The following is an 18,530-nucleotide window of genomic DNA, read 5'->3' as shown; positions in this document are numbered from 1 at the left end:
TTTCTTTATCGCTTTCTTAGTCTCCCTTTGTTGTTTCTTAAATTTTTCCCAATCACTTGTTTCTCCACTATTTTTGGCCACTCTGTACGCAGCTGTTTTTATTTTAATACTCTCCTTTATTTCCTTCGTTATCCACGGCTGGTTCTCCCTTTTCTTACAATCCTTGTTTTTTGCTGGAATATATTTTTGCTGAGAACTGAAAAGGATCTCCTTAAAAATCCTCCACTGTTCCTCAGCTATCCTACCTGCCAGCCTGCTCTCCCAGTCTACCTTAGCCAATTCATCCCCAAGATATGAACCCCAAGATCTCTCTGTTCCTCCACAGTCTTCAGAACCCTACCTTTGACCCTGTAATCCACATTTAAATTAGTCCTACCAAAATGAATCACCTCACATTTATCAGGGTTAAACTCCATTTGCCATTTTTCAGCCCAGCTTTGCATCCTATCTATGTCTCTTTGCAGCCTACAACAGCCCTCCACCTCATCCACTACTCCACCAATCTTGGTGTCATCAGCAAATTTACTGATCCACCCTTCAGCCCCCTCCTCTAAGTCATTAATAAAAATCACAAAGAGCAGAGGACCAAGCACTGATCCCTGCGGCACTCCGCTAGCAACCTGCCTCCAGTCCGAAAATTTTCCATCGACCACCACCCTCTGTCTTCGATCAGACATGATGTGGAGATGCCGGCGTTGGACTGGGGTAAACACAGTAAGAAGTTTAACAACACCAGGTTAAAGCCAAAAGGTTTATTTGGTAGCAAAAGCCACACAAGCTTTCGGAGCTTCAGGTTCACCTGAAGAAGGGGCTTAGAGCTCCGAAAGCTTGTGTGGCTTTTGCTACCAAATAAACCTGTTGGACTTTAACCTGGTGTTGTTAAACTTCTTACTTCGATCAGACAGCCAGTTACCTATCCAATCGGCCAACTTTCCCACTATCCCACACCTCCTCACTTTCATCATAAGCCGACCATGGGGGACCTTATCAAACGCCTTACTAAAATCCATGTATATGACATCAACTGCCCTATCTTCATCAACACACTTAGTTACCTGCTCAAAAAATTCTATCAAATTTGTGAGGCACGACTTGCCCTTCACGAATCCATGCTGACTATCCCGGATTAATCCGCATCTTTCTAAATGGTCGTAAATCCCATCTCTAAGGACTTTTTCCATCAATTTACCAACCACCGAAGTAAGACTAACCGGTCTATAATTACCAGGGTCATTTCTATTCCCTTTCTTAAACAGAGGAACAACATTCGCCATTCTCCAGTCCTCTGGCACCATCCCCGTGAGAAGTTTAACAACACCAGGTTAAAGTCCAACAGGTTTATTTGGTAGCAAAAGCCAAACACAAGTAGCCACACAAGTGTGCTACCAAATAAACCTGTTGGACTTTAACCTGGTGTTGTTAAACTTCTTACTGTGTTTACCCCAGTCCAACGCCGGCATCTCCACATCATGACTACCATCCCCGTGGACAGCGAGGACCCAAAGATCAAAGCCAAAGGCTCTGCAATCTCATCCCTTGCCTCCCAAAGAATCCTAGGATACATTTCATCAGGCCCGGGGGACTTATCGACCTTCAGTTTATTCAAAACTGCCAGGACATCCTCCCTCCGAACATCTATTTCCTCCAGCCTATTAGTCTGTAACACCTTCTCTTCCTCAAAAACATGGCCCCTCTCCTTGGTGAACACTGAAGAAAAGTATTCATTCATCACCTCGCCTATCTCTACTGAAAGGGCTGAAAGCCTCGATGCTGAAAGCTTATTCCGACTCCAGGAAGTGCAGTTAGCAACCAGGGAAAGTTGGTACTCAGAGACACAAGTGCAGACATGGCTTCCAAAGCAAGAATATCTCTGCAACCACCTCCTGCCTTCCCAATTCCGAGGTCGTTGCACTAATTCTCCAATTCCGGCCCCTATGATTATTTCCGATCTTAGTTGCTCTGCCACTGATGACTCCGAGTCTCTGGAATTCCCTCTATTTCTCTCTGTTTCTCTAAGACAGGTACATGGATGGGAAAGGTTCGGAAGGATATGGACCAAATTGGGCTAGTTCAGTTTAGGAAACTTGGTTAGAATCATAGAATGCCTACAGTGCAGAAGGAGGCCATTCAGCCCATCGGGTCTGCACCGACCACAATCCCACCCAGGCCCTATCCTCATAATCCCACATATTTAACCTAGCTAGTCACCCTGACACCAAGGGACAATTTAGCATGGCCAATCCACCTAACCCAGACATCTTTGGACTGTGGGTGGAAACCAGAGAACCCAGAGGAAACCCACGCAGACATGAGGAGAATGTGCAAACTCCACACAGACAGTCGGAATTGAACCCGGGTCCCTGGCGCTGTGAGGCAGCAGTGCTAACCACTGTGCCACCGTGCTGGATGAGTTGGGCCGAAGGGCCTGTTTCCGTGCTATACATCTCTAAACCTCTAATACATTCCCAGATAGCGAACTCTTTGGCCACCTGTCCTAATATCGACATGATGTGGAGATGCCAGCGTTGGACTGGGGTGGGCACAGTAAGAAGTCTCACAACACCAGGTTAAAGTCCAACAGGTTTATTTGGAATCACGAGCTTTCGGAGCGCTACTCCTTCATCAGGTGAGTGGAGAGGTAGGTTTCACAAACACGGCATATACAGAATTCCGTACCCATGAGGACGGCCTCAACCGGGATCTTGGGTTCGTGTCACACTACATGTGTCCCCCACCATTTGGCCTGGGGCTTGCAAAATCCTACTAACTGTCCCGGGCTTGAGACAATTCACTCCTCTTTAACCTGCGATTATCCCTCTCTCCACTCGCACTGTCTGTACGTGTAAAGACTTGATTACCTGTAAAGACTCGCATTCCAACCATTATCTTGCAATTGTGTCTTTGTCTATATATGCCGTGTTTGTGAAACCTACCTCTCCACTCACCTGATGAAGGAGCAGTGCTCCGAAAGCTCGTGGCTCCAGATAAACCTGTTGGACTTTAACCTGGTGTTGTGAGACTTCTTACTGTGCCATATATTAAGTTGATCTTTCTCTACGCTCTAGCTATGACTCTAACATTATATTCTGCACCCTCTCCTTTCCTTCTCCCCTATGAAGTCTATGAACGGTATGCTTTGTCTGTCTAGTGAGTAAGAAACAATACTTTTCACTGTATCCCAACACATAGAACATAGAACAGTACAGCACAGAACAGGCCCTTCGGCCCACAATGTTGTGCCGAACTTTATCTGAAACCAAGATCAACCTATCCCATTCCCTATCATCCTGGTGTGCTCCATGTGCCTATCCAATAACCGCTTAAATGTTCCTAAAGTGTCTGACTCCACTATCACTGCAGGCAGTCCATTCCACACCCCAACCACTCTCTGCGTAAAGAACCTACCTCTGATATCCTTCCTATATCTCCCACCACGAACCCTATAGTTATGCCCCCTTGTAATAGCTCCATCCACCCGAGGAAATAGTCTTTGAACGTTCACTCTATCTATCCCCTTCATCATTTTATAAATCTCTATTAAGTCTCCCCTCAGCCTCCTCCGCTCCAGAGAGAACAGCCCTAGCTCCCTCAACCTTTCCTTATAAGATCTACCCTCCAAACCAGGCAGCATCCTGGTAAATCTCCTCTGCACTCTTTCCAGCGCTTCCACATCCTTCTTATAGTGAGGTGACCAGAACTGCATACAATATTCCAAATGTAAATAACTGTGATAATAATACATCAAATCCAATTTAATTAATCAGCGGTGCTATGTAAATGCAAGTTGTTGCGTGTGATTATAGTAATGGACAGATGCAGCCGATGGCATACCGCCATCGTATTTTATTGTGGGTGATGTCTTCATCATATTGGAATAGTAAATTAATTCAGTGTAGACTTCTTCACGTGGTCAGTCCCATTGGGGGCGGAAAGAAGAGAAAGACTTGCATTTGCATAGCGCCTTTCACAACCTTGGAACATCTCAAAGCGAGGAGGGGGGAATTTTCCCATCCTGCCTGCCAGGGGAATCGTAGGGGGGTTGGGGGGTGGTGGGTTGGGGGGAGGGGGGGCATGCAAAGGTCCATTGACCTCAGGCAGGATTTTCCAGTTTCGGGGTGAGCGAGGCTGGAAAACTCCACCCACAATGTGTTTTTTTTTAACGGTCCATCAAATACTTTAGAGACTCAGTCACTCTCGCAATGTGAGATTTTCGAAGTATCTTCCACCATAAAGACTGTTTAACCCCTCTGCCATTTCCTTGTTCCCCGAAACTTTCTCCCCAGATTCATTTTCTAAGGGGGCTACGTTCACTCTGATCTGTCTCGCCCTGAGCAGGGCGGCACGGTGGCACAGTGGTTAGCCCTGCTGCCTCACGGCTCCAAGGGCCCGGGTTCGATTCCCGGCTTGGGGGTCACTGTCTGTGCGGAGTCTGCACGTTCTCCCCGTGTCTGCGTGGGTTTCCTCCGGGTGCTCCGGTTTCCTCCCACAGTCCGAAAGACGTGCTGGTTAGGGTGCAATGGCTGTGCTAAATTCTCCCTCAGTGTACCCGAACAGGTGCCGGAGTGTGGTGACTGTTTAATCACTTATCTTCAAGCCAAACCTTGCTGCGTGTTTTGTAAGAAGTCACACCAGGTTAAAGTCCAACAGGTTTATTTGGTAGCACGAGCTTTCAGAGTGTCGCCTCGTGTTTTGCGTCCATTTCTTCCCCACACTCTGACCGTTTCGGATTTTCTGAAAGTCCCTTTTCTCTTTTCATTTACTCCCCACTTTTTTGTAAATATTTCTTCACTTTTCAAGACCTTTTATCAGAAGCAATACGGGATTTTCACAATAACTTCATTGCAGTGTTAATGTAAGCCGACTTGTGACACCAATAAATAAACTTTAAACCCTATTAACATATTTAAAGACGATCTTGTCAGTTTTTATACTCCTCGCTAGCTTGTCCACATAATTTATTTTCTTTCTCCTAATTCTCTTTATTGGCTGAATTCTCCGGTCATTCACGCCGGCGGGATTCTCCGGTCCTGCTGGCAGTCCGCGCCTCATGTGGTAAAACACTGTTAAGCTTATTGCCTGTGTGTGTGTGTGTGACATGCCTGGACATGCCCCTGCCGGCCCTGCCTGAGACTCCTCCCCCCCCGGTCCAGGTATAAAGGTGACTGCTCCCAACCCCCCTGCCTCAGTCGCTGGACCAGTTCATCGGCATGGGTGTGCTCCAAGTCTTTTGCGAATAAAAGCCTATTTGTTCTTGCATACAAACTAGTCTTTGCTTGATTGATAGTGCATCACCTCACCCGTGGGTTTCCCGCCAGCGTGGGGTGACGTCATTGGGAATTCCCATTGGCAGCGGCGGGACTGCGGAATCCCACCGTTAGCAAACAGGGGAAACACGCTGGAGTCCGGGGAATCTCACCCATTACCTTTTTGGTCCCCCTTTGTTGGATTCTGAATTTATTCGGGGCTATCACTGACTTTGCCTCCTTATATTGTGTGCCTCTCTTTATGGGCGATGCAGTAGCACAGTGGTTAGCACTGCTGCCTCACAGCGTCAGGGACCCGGGTTCGATTCCCGGCTTGGGTCACTGTGGAGTCTGCACATTCTCCCCCGCGTCTGCGGGGGTTTCCTCCGGGTGCTCCGGTTTCCTCCCACAGTCTGAAAGACGTGCTGGTTAGGGTGCATTGACCCAAACAGGTGCAGGAGTGTGGCAACTAGGGGAATTTCACAGTAACTTTATTAATGTAAGCCTTACTTGTGACAAATAAATAAATTTTGCATACTGTGGATTATACGGTAATTCTAATCGACCAGCCCTCAGGATGGAAAATAAACAACCTTGTTGAGGGACACTTGCACCAGAGGGACTTTTATGAAAGGGTAAACAGTCTTGTTTGCTCATCTCAGCACTGCCAGTCGGAACGTCACTCTCTTACCCAGGACCGTAACTTTCCACATCACCAATGAAAATCCCAACACGGCGGACTAGCCATGTGAGGGGGAGGGGAGGGTAGTTTCTAGTTTAGTTTATCTAGTTTTTTTACTATAGTCACAAGTAGGCTAACATTAATGCTGCAATGAAGTTATTGTGAAAATCCCCTATTGCTTCAGAAAAAGGAACTTGAAAAGTGAAGAAATATTTACAAAAAAGTGGGGAGTAAATGAAAAGAGATAAGGGACCTTCAGAAAGTCCAAAAGGGTCAGAGTGTGGGGATGAAATGGACACAAAACACACAGCGAGGTTTGGACCGAAGATAAGTGATTAAACATTTACTTTGACCATTATTGATTACCTGGTAGAAACTGCTCAGAATGTGTGCTCTCTCTCTCACTTTCCACCTGTGATCTCATGGGGCGGCACGGTGGCACAGTGGTTAGCGCTGCTGCCTCACCGCGCCAGGGACCCAGGTTCGATTCCCAGCTCGGGTCACTGTCTGTGTGGAGTTTGCACATTCTCCCCCGTGTCTGCGTGGGTTTCCTCCGGGTGCTCTGGTTTCCTCCCACAGTCCAAAGATGTGCGGGTTAGGTGGATTGGCCATGCTAAATTGACCCTTAGTGTCAGGGGGACAAGCTAGGGTAAATGCATAGCATTATGGGGATAGGGCCTGGGTGGGTTTGTGGTCGGTGCAGACTCGATGGGCCGAATGGCCACCTTCTGCATTGTAGGGATTCAATGATTGACGCATTGGCATCTTGTTACTTTGATGTTGGCCAGAACGCGGGATGAAAGAGTGTACAAACTTGCATTTACAAAGCGCATTTGATGGATGCCGCAACACTGGCCAATGAAATCACTTTGGAAGTGTGGCTGCTGTTGTAGTGCAGGAAATTGCAACGCCAAATTTCTGCACAGCAAGACTCCACAAACAGCAATGAGATCGATAAAGTTTAAGAGTTCAAAGTTAAAGCTTTGAAACTTTAAAGTTTGATTTATTAGTGTCACAAGTAGGCTTACATTAACATCGCAATGAAGTTACTGTGAAAATCCCCTAGTCGCAACACTCCGGTGCCTGTTCGGGTACACTGAGGAGGAATTTAGCACGGCCAATGCACCCTAACCAGCACATCTTTTGTGAGGAAACTGGAGCACCCGGAGGAAACCCACACAGACATGGGGAGAATGGGCGGCACGGTAGCACAGTGGTTAGCACTGCTGCCTCACAGCGCCACCCTGGCTTCGATTCCCGGCTTGGGTCACTCTCTGTGTGGATTTTGCACATCCCCCCCGTGTCTGCGTGGGTTTCCTCCGGGTGCTCCGGTTTCCTCACACAGTCTGAAAGGCGTGCTGGTTAGGGTGCATTGACCTGAACAGGCGCTGGACTGTGGCGACTAGGGGAATTTCACAGTAACTTCATTGCGGTGTTAATGTAAGCCTTACTTGTGACTAATAAATAAACTTTAAAACTTTACTTTAATGTGCAGACTCCACACAGACAGAGAACCAACCCGGGAATTGAACCCGGGTCCCTGGCACTGTGAGGCAGCGGTGCTAATCACTGTGCTGTGGTTAGTGAATCAGATGGGTTTTTCCCCACAATCGACAATGGCTTCATGGTCATCAGTAGATTCTTAATTCCAAATATTTTTTATTGAATTCAAATTCCACCATCTGCCGTGGCGGGATTCGAACCTGGGTCCCCAGAACATTAGCTGAATTTCTGGATTAATAGCCTCGTGATAATAACACTAGGCCATTGCCTTAGACATACTGAGATGTGCCCAGACAGTGAGTAGAAGAAGGGCCCCCTCACTGGTGATTGCACCAATTTTGTTTGTTATTCTTCAGGTGCGGCTTGGCTTAGGATCTTTACGCAATGGGTGGTTAGATATTTTTAATGTTTGCTGGCACCTTGCCGTTGAAAACTGCAAGTAGCGTAGGGCATTGCAGGCCAGGTCAGAATGCCATGATCAGATTAAGATGTGGGCTAATGTCTGTCTTTTTAACAAGCTCTGTTGTGATAAGGTAGCAAATTTGACCTTGACTAGTGATCTGGTTTTTGATAAAGCAAGATTGGCAGAAGATCAAAGAGGTGGTAGATGCCTATATTTCAGTGAATAAAGGCAGTGGACCAAGCATAATAACCTAGGCGGGTGGCAGGATGGCGCAGTGGTTAGCACTGCTGCCTCACTGTGCCACGGACCCGGGTTTGATTCCCGACTTGGGTAACTGTGTGGAGTTTGCATGGTGTCTGCGTGGGTTTCCTCCGGGTGCTCCGGTTTCCTCCCACAGTCTGAAAGACGTGCTGGTTAGGTACATTGGCCGTGCTAAATTCTCCCTCAGTGTACCCGAACAGGTGCCGGAGTGTGGCAACTAGGGAATTTTCACAGTAACTTCATTGCAGTGTGAATGTAAGCCTTACTTGTGACAAATAAATAAACTTTTTAACTTTTAAGCAGTTATCAGTGGGCTATTCCACTCTGGAGGCATCACAGCATTACCTACCTGCGCTCCAGCACAGGACAGCAATTGGTGCCCATGGCTGCTTCCGCACCAACCAGCTCCCCCCATCTCACCGCGGAGGCACGGTGGTTAGCACTGCTGCCTCACGGCGCCAGGGATCCGGGTTCGATTCCTGGCTTGGGTCACTGTCTGTGCGGAGTCTGCACATTCTCCCCCGTGTCTGCGTGGGTTTCCTCCGGGCGCTCCGGTTTCCTCCCACAGTCCGAAAGACGTGCAGGTTAGATGCTAAATTCTCCCTCCGTGTACCCGAACAGGCGCCAGAGTGTGGCGACTAGGGGGATTTTCACAGTAAATTCATTGCAGTATTAATGTAAGCCTATTTGTGACACTAATAAATAAACATTAAAAACGATCCACCTCACACTCCTTTATTCATTTAAACAAAATAACTGTATGACCCACCAATCTAAACCTGAGATCAGCCAGCCCATTTATCTTTAACCACTGGCGTGTTCCTGGGAGCTAAATTTGCAATTTTCCAAGAAATGTTTTTTTTTTGTTTTGCAATTATAAAACAAAGAGCTTTGAGATCAACACTCGTTCACAGGAAACACGGCCATTTCCTTTTTTGAGCAGGCACGTACGATCTTGCAGAACTGCGTTGACTATCTCTGCCAACCAATCACCCCCCCGCCCCCACCCCCCCACCCCACCAACCCCTCCACCACCTCTTCCTCCAACTGGTAACACTGCCACCCTTACGCGAAGGAGTAAAACTCTTTTATCTCGCTGGGAGTCGACGGGCCTTGGGAACAGGAGGAAATCATTCAGTGCCTCGAGGGTGTTCCTCTACCCAATTAGGCTAATCTCTGCCACATTTACCCACCTGGATTCCATTGCCTCTAATGAACAAAAAATGTTACCAAACTTGATCTTGTAACTTTAAGTTGACACCCCCGCTTTTGGGAAAGTGTGTTCTGGATTTCCACAACCATTTCTGTGAAGTGCTTTCTTGCTTTCGCCTTGAAAGGCCTCGTCCTAATTTTTAAGGGCAAGATGTCTTGCAAAGGACTCCCACCTCCAGTCATTGATTCCTTACTTGTTGAAGAACCCTTGTTTGGCACTGACCAACTGCTGATAGAGAGCTAAGTCTCACTAGAAAGGGTACCTCAATTTCATCTTCCCTGATGTCTTGATGCATGATGGCACTTCCCTCACAGTGAGAAAAAAAATGATCTGAATCCGTGTGTCTGCTGCTCCTCTGGCTGCTCGCTGTGACAGTCTTGTATCGAGGCATCCTTTCAGTTTCAATTTCCTCATTAGAAACGTCCCACACTGCTCATTGCACCATGAACTCTCTGCTGCATAAATTAAAGGCAGAACAACCTTTGGTGGATGAGGAAACAGCTGGAATCCTGATCGACGCCGGTTTTATTGAACTTGGAAACTTCCTGCTTCCAACTGAGAGTCCCAGAAAAACGGGAGATGGAAGTTGATCCAACCACTGGGGGCTTTGCTGATCTTACAGATGTTAAGACCCCATGTCACGCAGAAAAAACATATTTTCAAGAGGTGAACACCTTCCCAAATTTAATTTTTAATCTTTCATTTGATGCAGTTTCCATTTAAGTTTATTAGTGTTTACAAGTAGGCTTACATTAACACTGCAATGAAGTTACTGTGAAAATCCCCTAGTCGCCACACTCCTACACCTGTTCGGGTACACTAAGGGAGAATTTAGCACGGCCAATGCACCCTAACCAGCATGTCTTTTGGACAGTGGGAGGAAACCGGAGCACTCGGAGGAAACCCACACAGACATGGGGAGAACGTGCAAACTCCGCACAGACAGTGACCCAAGCTGGGAATTGAATCCAGCTCCCTGGTGCTGTGAGACAGCAGTGCTAACCACTGTGCCGCCGTGCCACCCCTTCTAACCTATTAGTCACAAGTAGGCTTACATTAACACTGCAATTATGTTACTGTGAAAATCCCCGGATCGCCACACTCCAGTGCCTGTTCGGTTACACTGAGGGAGAATTTAGCATGGTCAATGCACCCTAAGCAGCACGGCTTTCAGACTGTGGGAGGAAACCGGAGCACCCGTTGGAAACCCCACACAGACACGGGGAGAACGTGCAGACTCCACACAGACAGTGACCCAAGTTGGGAACCGAACTTGGGTCCCTGGCGCTGTGTGGCAGCAGTGCTAACCACTGTGCCGCCATGCTGCCCCTCTAACCTATTTTTCGCTGCTCCTTCATCAGGTGAGTGATGACATCAGAAGAGGTGAACACTCACCTGATGAAGAAGCAGCGCTCCCAAAGCTTGTGATTCCAAATAAACCTGTTGGACTCTAACCTGGTGTTGTGAGACTTCTTACTGTGCCCACCCCAGTCCAACGCCGGCAACTCCACCTCAGACCATTAGTATATATCCATCCCGGACCTCAGTCCGTAGTTTCATTGCAAATAAAATACTTGATAGCCGAATAGTGTAGTTTCCTACAGCTTTATTTTGGAAGTATATTTACCTCACAACCTTCATTTCTTTGCATACAAAAGATGTGACTTAAAATACTTTTTTTTTCTGTACAGATTAAAGCTACATTTTCGTAAAAAGGCTTGAAATATTATAAAATGTCTAGAAAGAGTCCTTCTAAGAATAAACAACCAAGTATTTTCGCTCTATCCATGTGATATACAACTAATAAGAAATGGAACATTTTTTTGGAGTACATGAAACATTACAAAGAGCAAGTACTTTTGAAATGAGTAAATGGGTTTTTTTGTTCTTCAATTTGATTTATTTACAGTTTGTTTTTTAAAAAAAAAATCCGTTAATGCTTTAAATGTACATTCTACTGTTTGAGCTGTGCTACTGACCAAGAACATTGAGAAAAAAATATATAAAATATATATATAGGTCCCTCATAAATTCAGTCCCAACTGAGGCAGGAAATAAGCCCCAGCTAACAGGGTGTTCTCTCATTATTGTGAGCAGTGTGGGCCCTCTATTTAGTTCTTGCTTGCTTGTTCTACCTTGTACAGTCCACCCTTAGGACTACCAGAACCCTATGCCCCAGTCAAAGCTCACACGCTGTACTCTGCTTCCCTCCAGGGCCTGATCTGTGCCTCACTTGCCCCTTGCCTCTACCCAGGCTCGTCACTTTTCACCCCTCTCAACTCACCTCACCCATCTGATCCACAGTTCCGTCACCCTCCCCCTCTCTCCAACGCCCCGCCCCTCTTCCCCAACTTGTCATTCAAAACTCAATTCCTTCTTCAGCTTTTTGATACCTGCCTCTCCCCACCCATTCACCACCCCCCCCCTCCCAATAGCCAACAGTCCAGACCCTTCGGGGTGGGCTTTGAGGCGCTTTATAAAATAAAAAGTGGACATAAAAGATCTGTTTTTTAAAAAATATACAATGTCTATTTCTACCCTCTCCTTGGTCATGAGGTGCAGTGATTAGGGTTTTGAATGAAATTTGACAACAGGGTTGGCTTCTGACTATCGTCTTGTCCCAGTAAAAAGTGGGTAACTGCACCGTGTCCCCTCCCCCTCCTCTCCACCCCTCCTCCCTTTAATTGGAGATAAGCAGGTAATACTATCATGGTTACTCTCAGGCCAGGATAAGCATTGAGGCACAGATTTGGAGATGGGCAAGTCTGGCTTCATGGATCGAAGACTTGAAACTCGCCCTGGGGACAACAGAGAAATTCTTCACCTACCGCCCAGGGGACTGACTGCCTCACGCTCCTGGAGCCAAATTATTGCAAAGGGGCAGAGTGCCAATGTTCACCCCACCTCTCAGCTACTTGAACTGGGCACTAATTCCTCTCAAAATCAGCTTGCGGGTTCGAAATCTCGAGGTTGAGGCTGCTAAAGGAGTGGCTTGTGGACCCAGTAAGGAGCCTTCAGTTCCTAAACTGGATGCCAAGAACAGGCCACATACATTCCTCCGCAATCCGGGAACGGGAATGTGAGTCAGTGGAAGATTTTGTCCTTGCTTGTTCAACACACACTCAAAGTTAAATTAGAACAAGTCTGATTTTCACATCAGAAAATTGACCCTCGTAACTATTCTTTTTGACTCAGTCGAACGGACAATGGCATATTTATTGCTGGGTTGCCATTAGCAACCATGGCAAGGCCTTTAATTTAGCGGGCAGTCTAACTGGACACCAATGAACCGTCAAGCTCATGTTCAATTCAAGCTTATTTTTTCTTAACATTGGAAAACAAAATCTGCTCCTGGAGACGAGGACTGGCAGTGCAGGGAAACAAATCCTCTTCCGTCATGAAGGGTATCAAACTCCTCGCAGACCACCCAATCCAACCCCAACCTTTGCTGCCCCCAGGACTTGAGTTTATCTCATTTTGATGCTGCATTGCGGCAGTCCTTGATTTTTTTTTAGCGCCTTTTTTGCCCGAGTACAGGTGGGTCAGCAGGGTTGAATTTAGGAGTCCAGGATACTGCCAGGAATTAAAGATTAAACTCTAGGATACCCTGACGGGCAAGAGCTATTGAGAAAACCAGAGGGACTTGTGAAAACAAAAAGACCTCTTTCTTGGTTCCTTAAAACCATTTTATTTTTACTTATAAATATCTCAAGAGACCGGGCACCGTGGCCGGAATCTTGCCGCCTCGCCCGCCCCAGAATCGGGGTGGGCGTGGCTCGCAGAACGGCATTCTCCGTTGGCCTTAGGCGGGACCTTACGAGCCTGGGGCATGCGAGGTGGAAAAATCCTGGCATGTGTATCTGGTAACAAAAGAGTTTCCTGACTGGTGTCAAACAGAGTCCATCGTGAGGACTGATATGTCGAACAACTAATAGTGGGAGAGTCAGCGGGGGGGGGAGAAGAGAGGTGGCTGGAGGTCACCTGGTGACACCTCCTGGAATACATCCAATCACAGTGAGGAATACTGGGAGGTGGGGGTGGGAAGGGAATAACTTAGTTAAAAATTAGAACCTCTATTGGATGCCAAAGCTGTTATCATCTTTGAATGGCTGCACCACTAGACACTCTTCTTAAGCCAACCACTGCAAACCTCGTTGACTCAAATACTCCCTTCTACAATCAAAAGACCATCTTTACCCTCTTCGACAGGTACCTGTCAACGAAGTTGGCGAATTGCAACATCTACTGCCTCAACCAAACACAGCCACCCTTTTAACCCAAGGCCACTTGCTCTGTGGGCACCTGATATTCCTACCCTGGCACTGCCTTTCGATGTGGCTGGCGTGAGGGAAGGGTTGTGGAACTGGCAGTGAAACTGAACACGGGTTTTCAATGCTGGGCATCATTAGCTTTCAGGGAGATCCTCCAGTTTAAAATAAGATTGGGCCTCCGTAATCCTGTCGTTAATTATGGTGGGTTATTATGGTGACTTCTTAACAAAAACAGGCAGATTCAGGTGTTTGCCGTTGTAGCATCTGTCAGTGGGCTCACCCGGACTGGCTTAAGAAGACTTCAGAAATCTGAATTGCGTCTATAGACAGGACTTCAACTCCTGCCTGGAAAAGGAATGGGCAATTCATTTCAAAGCCTCTACCTGCTGGTTAGGTGCATTGGCCGTGCTAAATTGCCCCTTAGTGCCCCGGGATGTGTAGGTTAGAGGGATTGGCAGGGGAAATATGTGGGGTTGTGGGGATAGGGCCTGGGGTGGGATTGTTGTAGGTGCTGACTCGATGAGCCTCCTTCTGCACTGTGAGGGTTTCTATGACTTCTTCTATGACCTGTAGATGCAGTGCTGTAGGCCTGTTCAAGGCTCCTACTCCCATTCAGTGAGCACCCAGAACAAATCATCCTGAACTTTAGCCAAGTCTTAGATCTTCATAGACCTGCTAGATTCACCCTCACCAATTAAATGTTCGGTTGAATGAACTAAGTTTAATGAGCTTCATATTTTCTGGCTGTATTAATCAGTCCTTTGAACAGATTACACCCAATTAAAAAGTAAGGAGTGTCAGAGGGATTAGCAGGGTAAATATATGGGGTTGTGGCCTGGCAGGTATTGTGGTCGGTGCAGACTCCATGGGCCTTCTGCACGGTAGGGATTCTATGATCTCTTTTCCCTTGAAACAAAACTGTTACAAATAAAATTGCACAATGACTAGCGTGACACGGTCGATTCGCATGAATTCGTAACTCATTTTGAGGCCTGGTGGGTAAGTGAGATAAGAGAGGACTATGCCAATGACTCCCCGGGCAATTTGAAACAGCAGGCTTGAGTGAGCCGTGCTCCGCTCCCTGTCTGTTTAGGCTGGGTTGGGTTGGGATTTTAGGCAGAGCTTTTTTTTTTATTCCTACTCTCCGGCCTTTCTGCAACACTTGGGACAATTCTTGGAAAAGTCTCGCAGGTTCCCTCCCTACGCCGGAAGAACGTGACAATACATACAAACGACAAGTGTTCCTTTGAAACTTGAAACAGTTAAATAACATACAATGATACTCTTGGTAACATCACAATTTCCAATGGCAGTCAGTTTTAGGAAAGCATATTGAGGATTAAAAAAAAGCACAAGAGGAAGAAATCATATTCAAATTTCTCATATTAATTACTTTACATATAGTGAAATGAAGGATGACCCTAATTTGAGGCTTCAATGGTTTGGACAGTGTTTTTTTGTTAGCGTTTGCATTGCTTGAAACACAATTTCCTTGGGCGTTTATTTTAGCCAGCCATTTTGGAATGGTTCCTGGCAGCAGGTGAAAGACTTAAGACCACTTTGGAGTCCCAAAGAGAAGGAGGTGAACTTACTGTAACAGCTAAGTTAATGTAGTGTGGGGTGCAACCATACTCAGGACAAGCAGCAAATGTAGCGTCTGAGTCCTCTTGTCCAAATTCTTCAGAGGTGATTTCTCCGGGGGGGGGGGGGGGGGGAGGAGGAGGAGGAGGAGGAGGGAGCGGATCCTTCTCGATGGGTCGTAAGCAATCCCGGACAAGAACCTGACAAAACTACGAGTAACAGAGGTTGCCCGAGAGTCCCAGGCGTCGGTCAAACCAGTGATAGGCGAGAGAGGTCCAGTACTTTGGGTGGGGTGGGGGGGGGGGGGGGGGGGCTTAAAAAAGGGGCTTTTAACGCTCGTGACATGTTTGAAGAGGTGCCGCGCACTCACGAGAATATTTAAAATGTAACAGGCTTCACCCAGAGGCCCCTACTGGTTCGTATGCACGTGCAGTAAAGGCAGTGACCACAGTGAGACAGGGATAAATCGAAAACCTTCCTTCTCACCATTTTCTTTGGAAAAGAAAAGAATCTTTCCCTTGAAATTCGAAACCAAGAGACGACCTCCGCTGCAAATCCAGCCGGCGTTCCTACAGAACCGGCTCCTTCATGACGATGTCTTTAAGATAATGACAGGAGAAGTAGCGACAAAAATAATAATAATAGCCCAGGTCCTAATATCCTATAGAGACTTCTCTCTCTCTCTCTTTTTGTTTAATTAAAAAGGAGGAATGATGCATTTTACGCAAAAACTTGCATTTTGGTCGCTTGTTCAGACATGTGCTGTAATTGAGCTTGATGTCCAATTATGGCCGGGCTTGGGGTAGAGTCTGACCAATCAGACATGGAATGCGGAGATGGACTGGACCACTGTTCGGGCGACTCTGGGGATGGGGTCAGGTAGGGGTGTTCGTTCTTCAGGCGGAGGTAATGTTTGGGCGTGCTGTCGTGGCCTGACGTGTAGCTGTGTTTGGAAGTGGGGGTCAGGTAGTCCTCCGTGGCGGTGTTACTGTGCTGCTTGTAAAACGGCGGCACGTTGGCCTGGGGAGGCTGGGTGTCCTGCGGCGAGATCGACTGGTTGCAGTGATCCGGTATCCGCGCCATCTCGTTCCTCAGCAAGCTCTGCTGGATGGAGTGGCTGGTGGCGGAAGGGGTGCACCTCTGCTGCACCTGAGAGGCTTGCGAGATGGCCTGCTGCTCGGCTGGGTTTGGGGGCTTGACTGGACTCTGCTGGCTGATCATTTGGGGTCCGCTCCCCATGGTCATGCGGCTCTGCAGCACCAAGCCGTGCTGCAGGACTTGGCCCGGCTGGTGCAGACTGGCATGCGACCCGGCCGGCTGTTGCACCACATTGATGACCGAGTTGCACTGCGAGCTGGGGATCCTCGTCTGCCACTCGAAGGGCACGGTGGTGATGGGGCTCACCATCCCAACATTAAGACCAAGGCCACTGGCATTCAGCAGGCAGTTGGGCTGGCCACCGACTTGGGACATTGTGAGACGCGGCTGCATGTGGTTCATGGATAGGATGGCAGTATTCTGAGCGACATCTCCAAGGTCACCAAGTCCTGCCAAGGAGACAGTGAAGGGGCCTTCCAGAATGCCATTCACCGGAGGGTTGGCGAGCACAGATAAGGAGCCAGCGGGATGTAAGATGCCAGAAGATGTCATGACCGGGGACGTAGGGTTGGTAATGTAGGCACGCGGCGAATCCAATGAGTCTACTGGAGACAGTGTCACTGAGCTTTCCATGAGGGATGCTTGGCAATCCAAACTCAACTTTTTGTTCCTGGTTTTTGGTTCCTTCGAGTCCTTGGTCATGTTGCTGTTATTCCCGGAGCCGGAATTCTTGGAGTTGGGCCTCCTTGCTTTCTTCCCCTGGGGCGTTTGCTTTAAGTTAGTCATGTAACTGTTTGGCGGGCACATGAGGGGGGACATTGAATGGCTGCCCATGTGACCGCCTTGTCCCTGAGGGCTCCGCACAGCGTTGTACTCGTCCAGCAGCTGCACAATGTCGTGATGCATCCGCTCCTGCGCGATGTCCCACGGTAACCGATCCATGTGGTCTTTGATGTCGCGGTTGGCAAAGTGATCCAACAGCATCTGGGCAGCTTCAAAGCTTCCTTCCCGGGCAGCCAGAAAGAGTGGCGTCTCCTCCTGCAAGAATAAAGGTTTCCTTAGCGTAAGAAATAGCGCAGAAGGACACAGTTGCTTCAAGCCACAGATCATAGAATCCTACAGCATAAGGAGGCCATTCGGCCCATCGTGTCTGCACCGACCATAATCCCACCCAGGCCCTATCCCCATGCATTTACGCTAGCTAGTCCCTCTGACACTAAGGGGCAATTTAGCATGGCCAATCCCCCCATAACCTGCATGTCTTTGGATACTAAGGATCAATTTAGCATGGCCAATCCACCTAACCTGCACATCCTTGGACACTAATGGGCAATTTAGCATGGCCAATCCATCTAACCTGCACATCTTTGGATGTTAAGGGACAATTCAGCATGGCCAATCCCCCAAACCCGCACATCTTTGAACACTAAGGGGCAATTTAGCATGGCCAATCCACCTTAACTACACATCTTTGGATGCTAAGGGACAATTTAGCATGGCCAATCCACCTAACCCGCACATCCTTGGACACTAATGGGCAATTTAGCATGGCCAATCCATCTAACCTGCACATCTTTGGACAGTGGGAGGAAACTGGAGCACCCGGAGGAAACCCACGCAGACACGGGGAGAACGTGCAAACTCCACACAGACAGTGACCCAAGCCAGGAATTGAACCCGGGTCCCTGGTGCTGTGAGGCAGCAGTGCTAACCGCTGTGCTACTGTGCCACCCAGGAGATATTAGAATGCATTAATAGCATTTGTCAGCACGACACTGGAGCCACAAAGATTATAAGATGTGGACAGGAGGCATAGACTAGAAACATAGAAACTAGAAGCAGGAGTCGGCCATTCGAGCCTGCTCCGCCATTCATTTTAATCGTGGCTGATCATCGAATTCACTATCTTGATCCCTGGACACTTAATAGGGAGGAAGGGAACTAAATATATCGGAAGCACCATTGAGCCATTCTCACTGTTGCCTAAGCAGCTGGTTAGATATTGGAGGAAGCTGGTTGCAGATCATTTCCTGCCTAGCAGGATATGCATTTGTGAAATAGAAGATTTTAGTTCAAACCTGGGTTTGAACTTAATTTCAGACCATCTGTCATGGAGCTGTCAGAGATCCTGGGTACAGCAACCTTAGTGCTGGTACCCAGGACGAGGCAATTAGTTGACTTGAGTACTAACAGCGTGAGACACCATGCATAATCCAATGCGAGGCCTTTAATGACATGTGCACAAGGGGAAACCACCCAGTATTTGTCCTAGTTG

At 47.7% G+C, this 18,530-nt stretch overlaps 2 protein-coding genes across 4 annotated transcripts in view; both read right to left on the bottom strand.

Annotated features, from left to right (window-relative positions):
* The window catches only part of LOC144507767 (shiftless antiviral inhibitor of ribosomal frameshifting protein homolog), a 29,166-nt gene extending 19,479 nt beyond the window's left edge, over positions 1 to 9,687 (bottom strand). The window contains exon 1 of one of the 3 annotated variants that reach the window (XM_078235043.1): positions 9,568 to 9,687. In XM_078235043.1, the coding sequence (XP_078091169.1) occupies positions 9,568 to 9,600 (33 nt within the window). In that variant the 5' untranslated portion in view covers positions 9,601 to 9,687. Of the gene's footprint in view, positions 1 to 9,322 lie in introns of all 3 variants that reach the window. The other 2 variants (XM_078235042.1, XM_078235041.1) reach the window with 2 other exon arrangements.
* Positions 9,688 to 10,901: 1,214 nt separating this feature from the next.
* notch3 (notch receptor 3) overlaps positions 10,902 to 18,530 on the bottom strand; it is a 241,975-nt gene continuing 234,346 nt past the window's right edge. Inside the window, exon 34 of the mRNA XM_078235047.1 lies at positions 10,902 to 17,293. Within this exon, the coding sequence (XP_078091173.1) occupies positions 15,878 to 17,293 (1,416 nt within the window). The 3' untranslated portion in view covers positions 10,902 to 15,877. The remainder of the gene's footprint in view (positions 17,294 to 18,530) is intronic.

This window comes from Mustelus asterias, chromosome 19, assembly GCF_964213995.1.
Source record: "Mustelus asterias chromosome 19, sMusAst1.hap1.1, whole genome shotgun sequence".
In the NCBI taxonomy this organism is placed as follows: Eukaryota; Metazoa; Chordata; class Chondrichthyes; order Carcharhiniformes; family Triakidae; genus Mustelus; species Mustelus asterias.
This window is presented reverse-complemented; position numbering and strand designations above follow the sequence as displayed.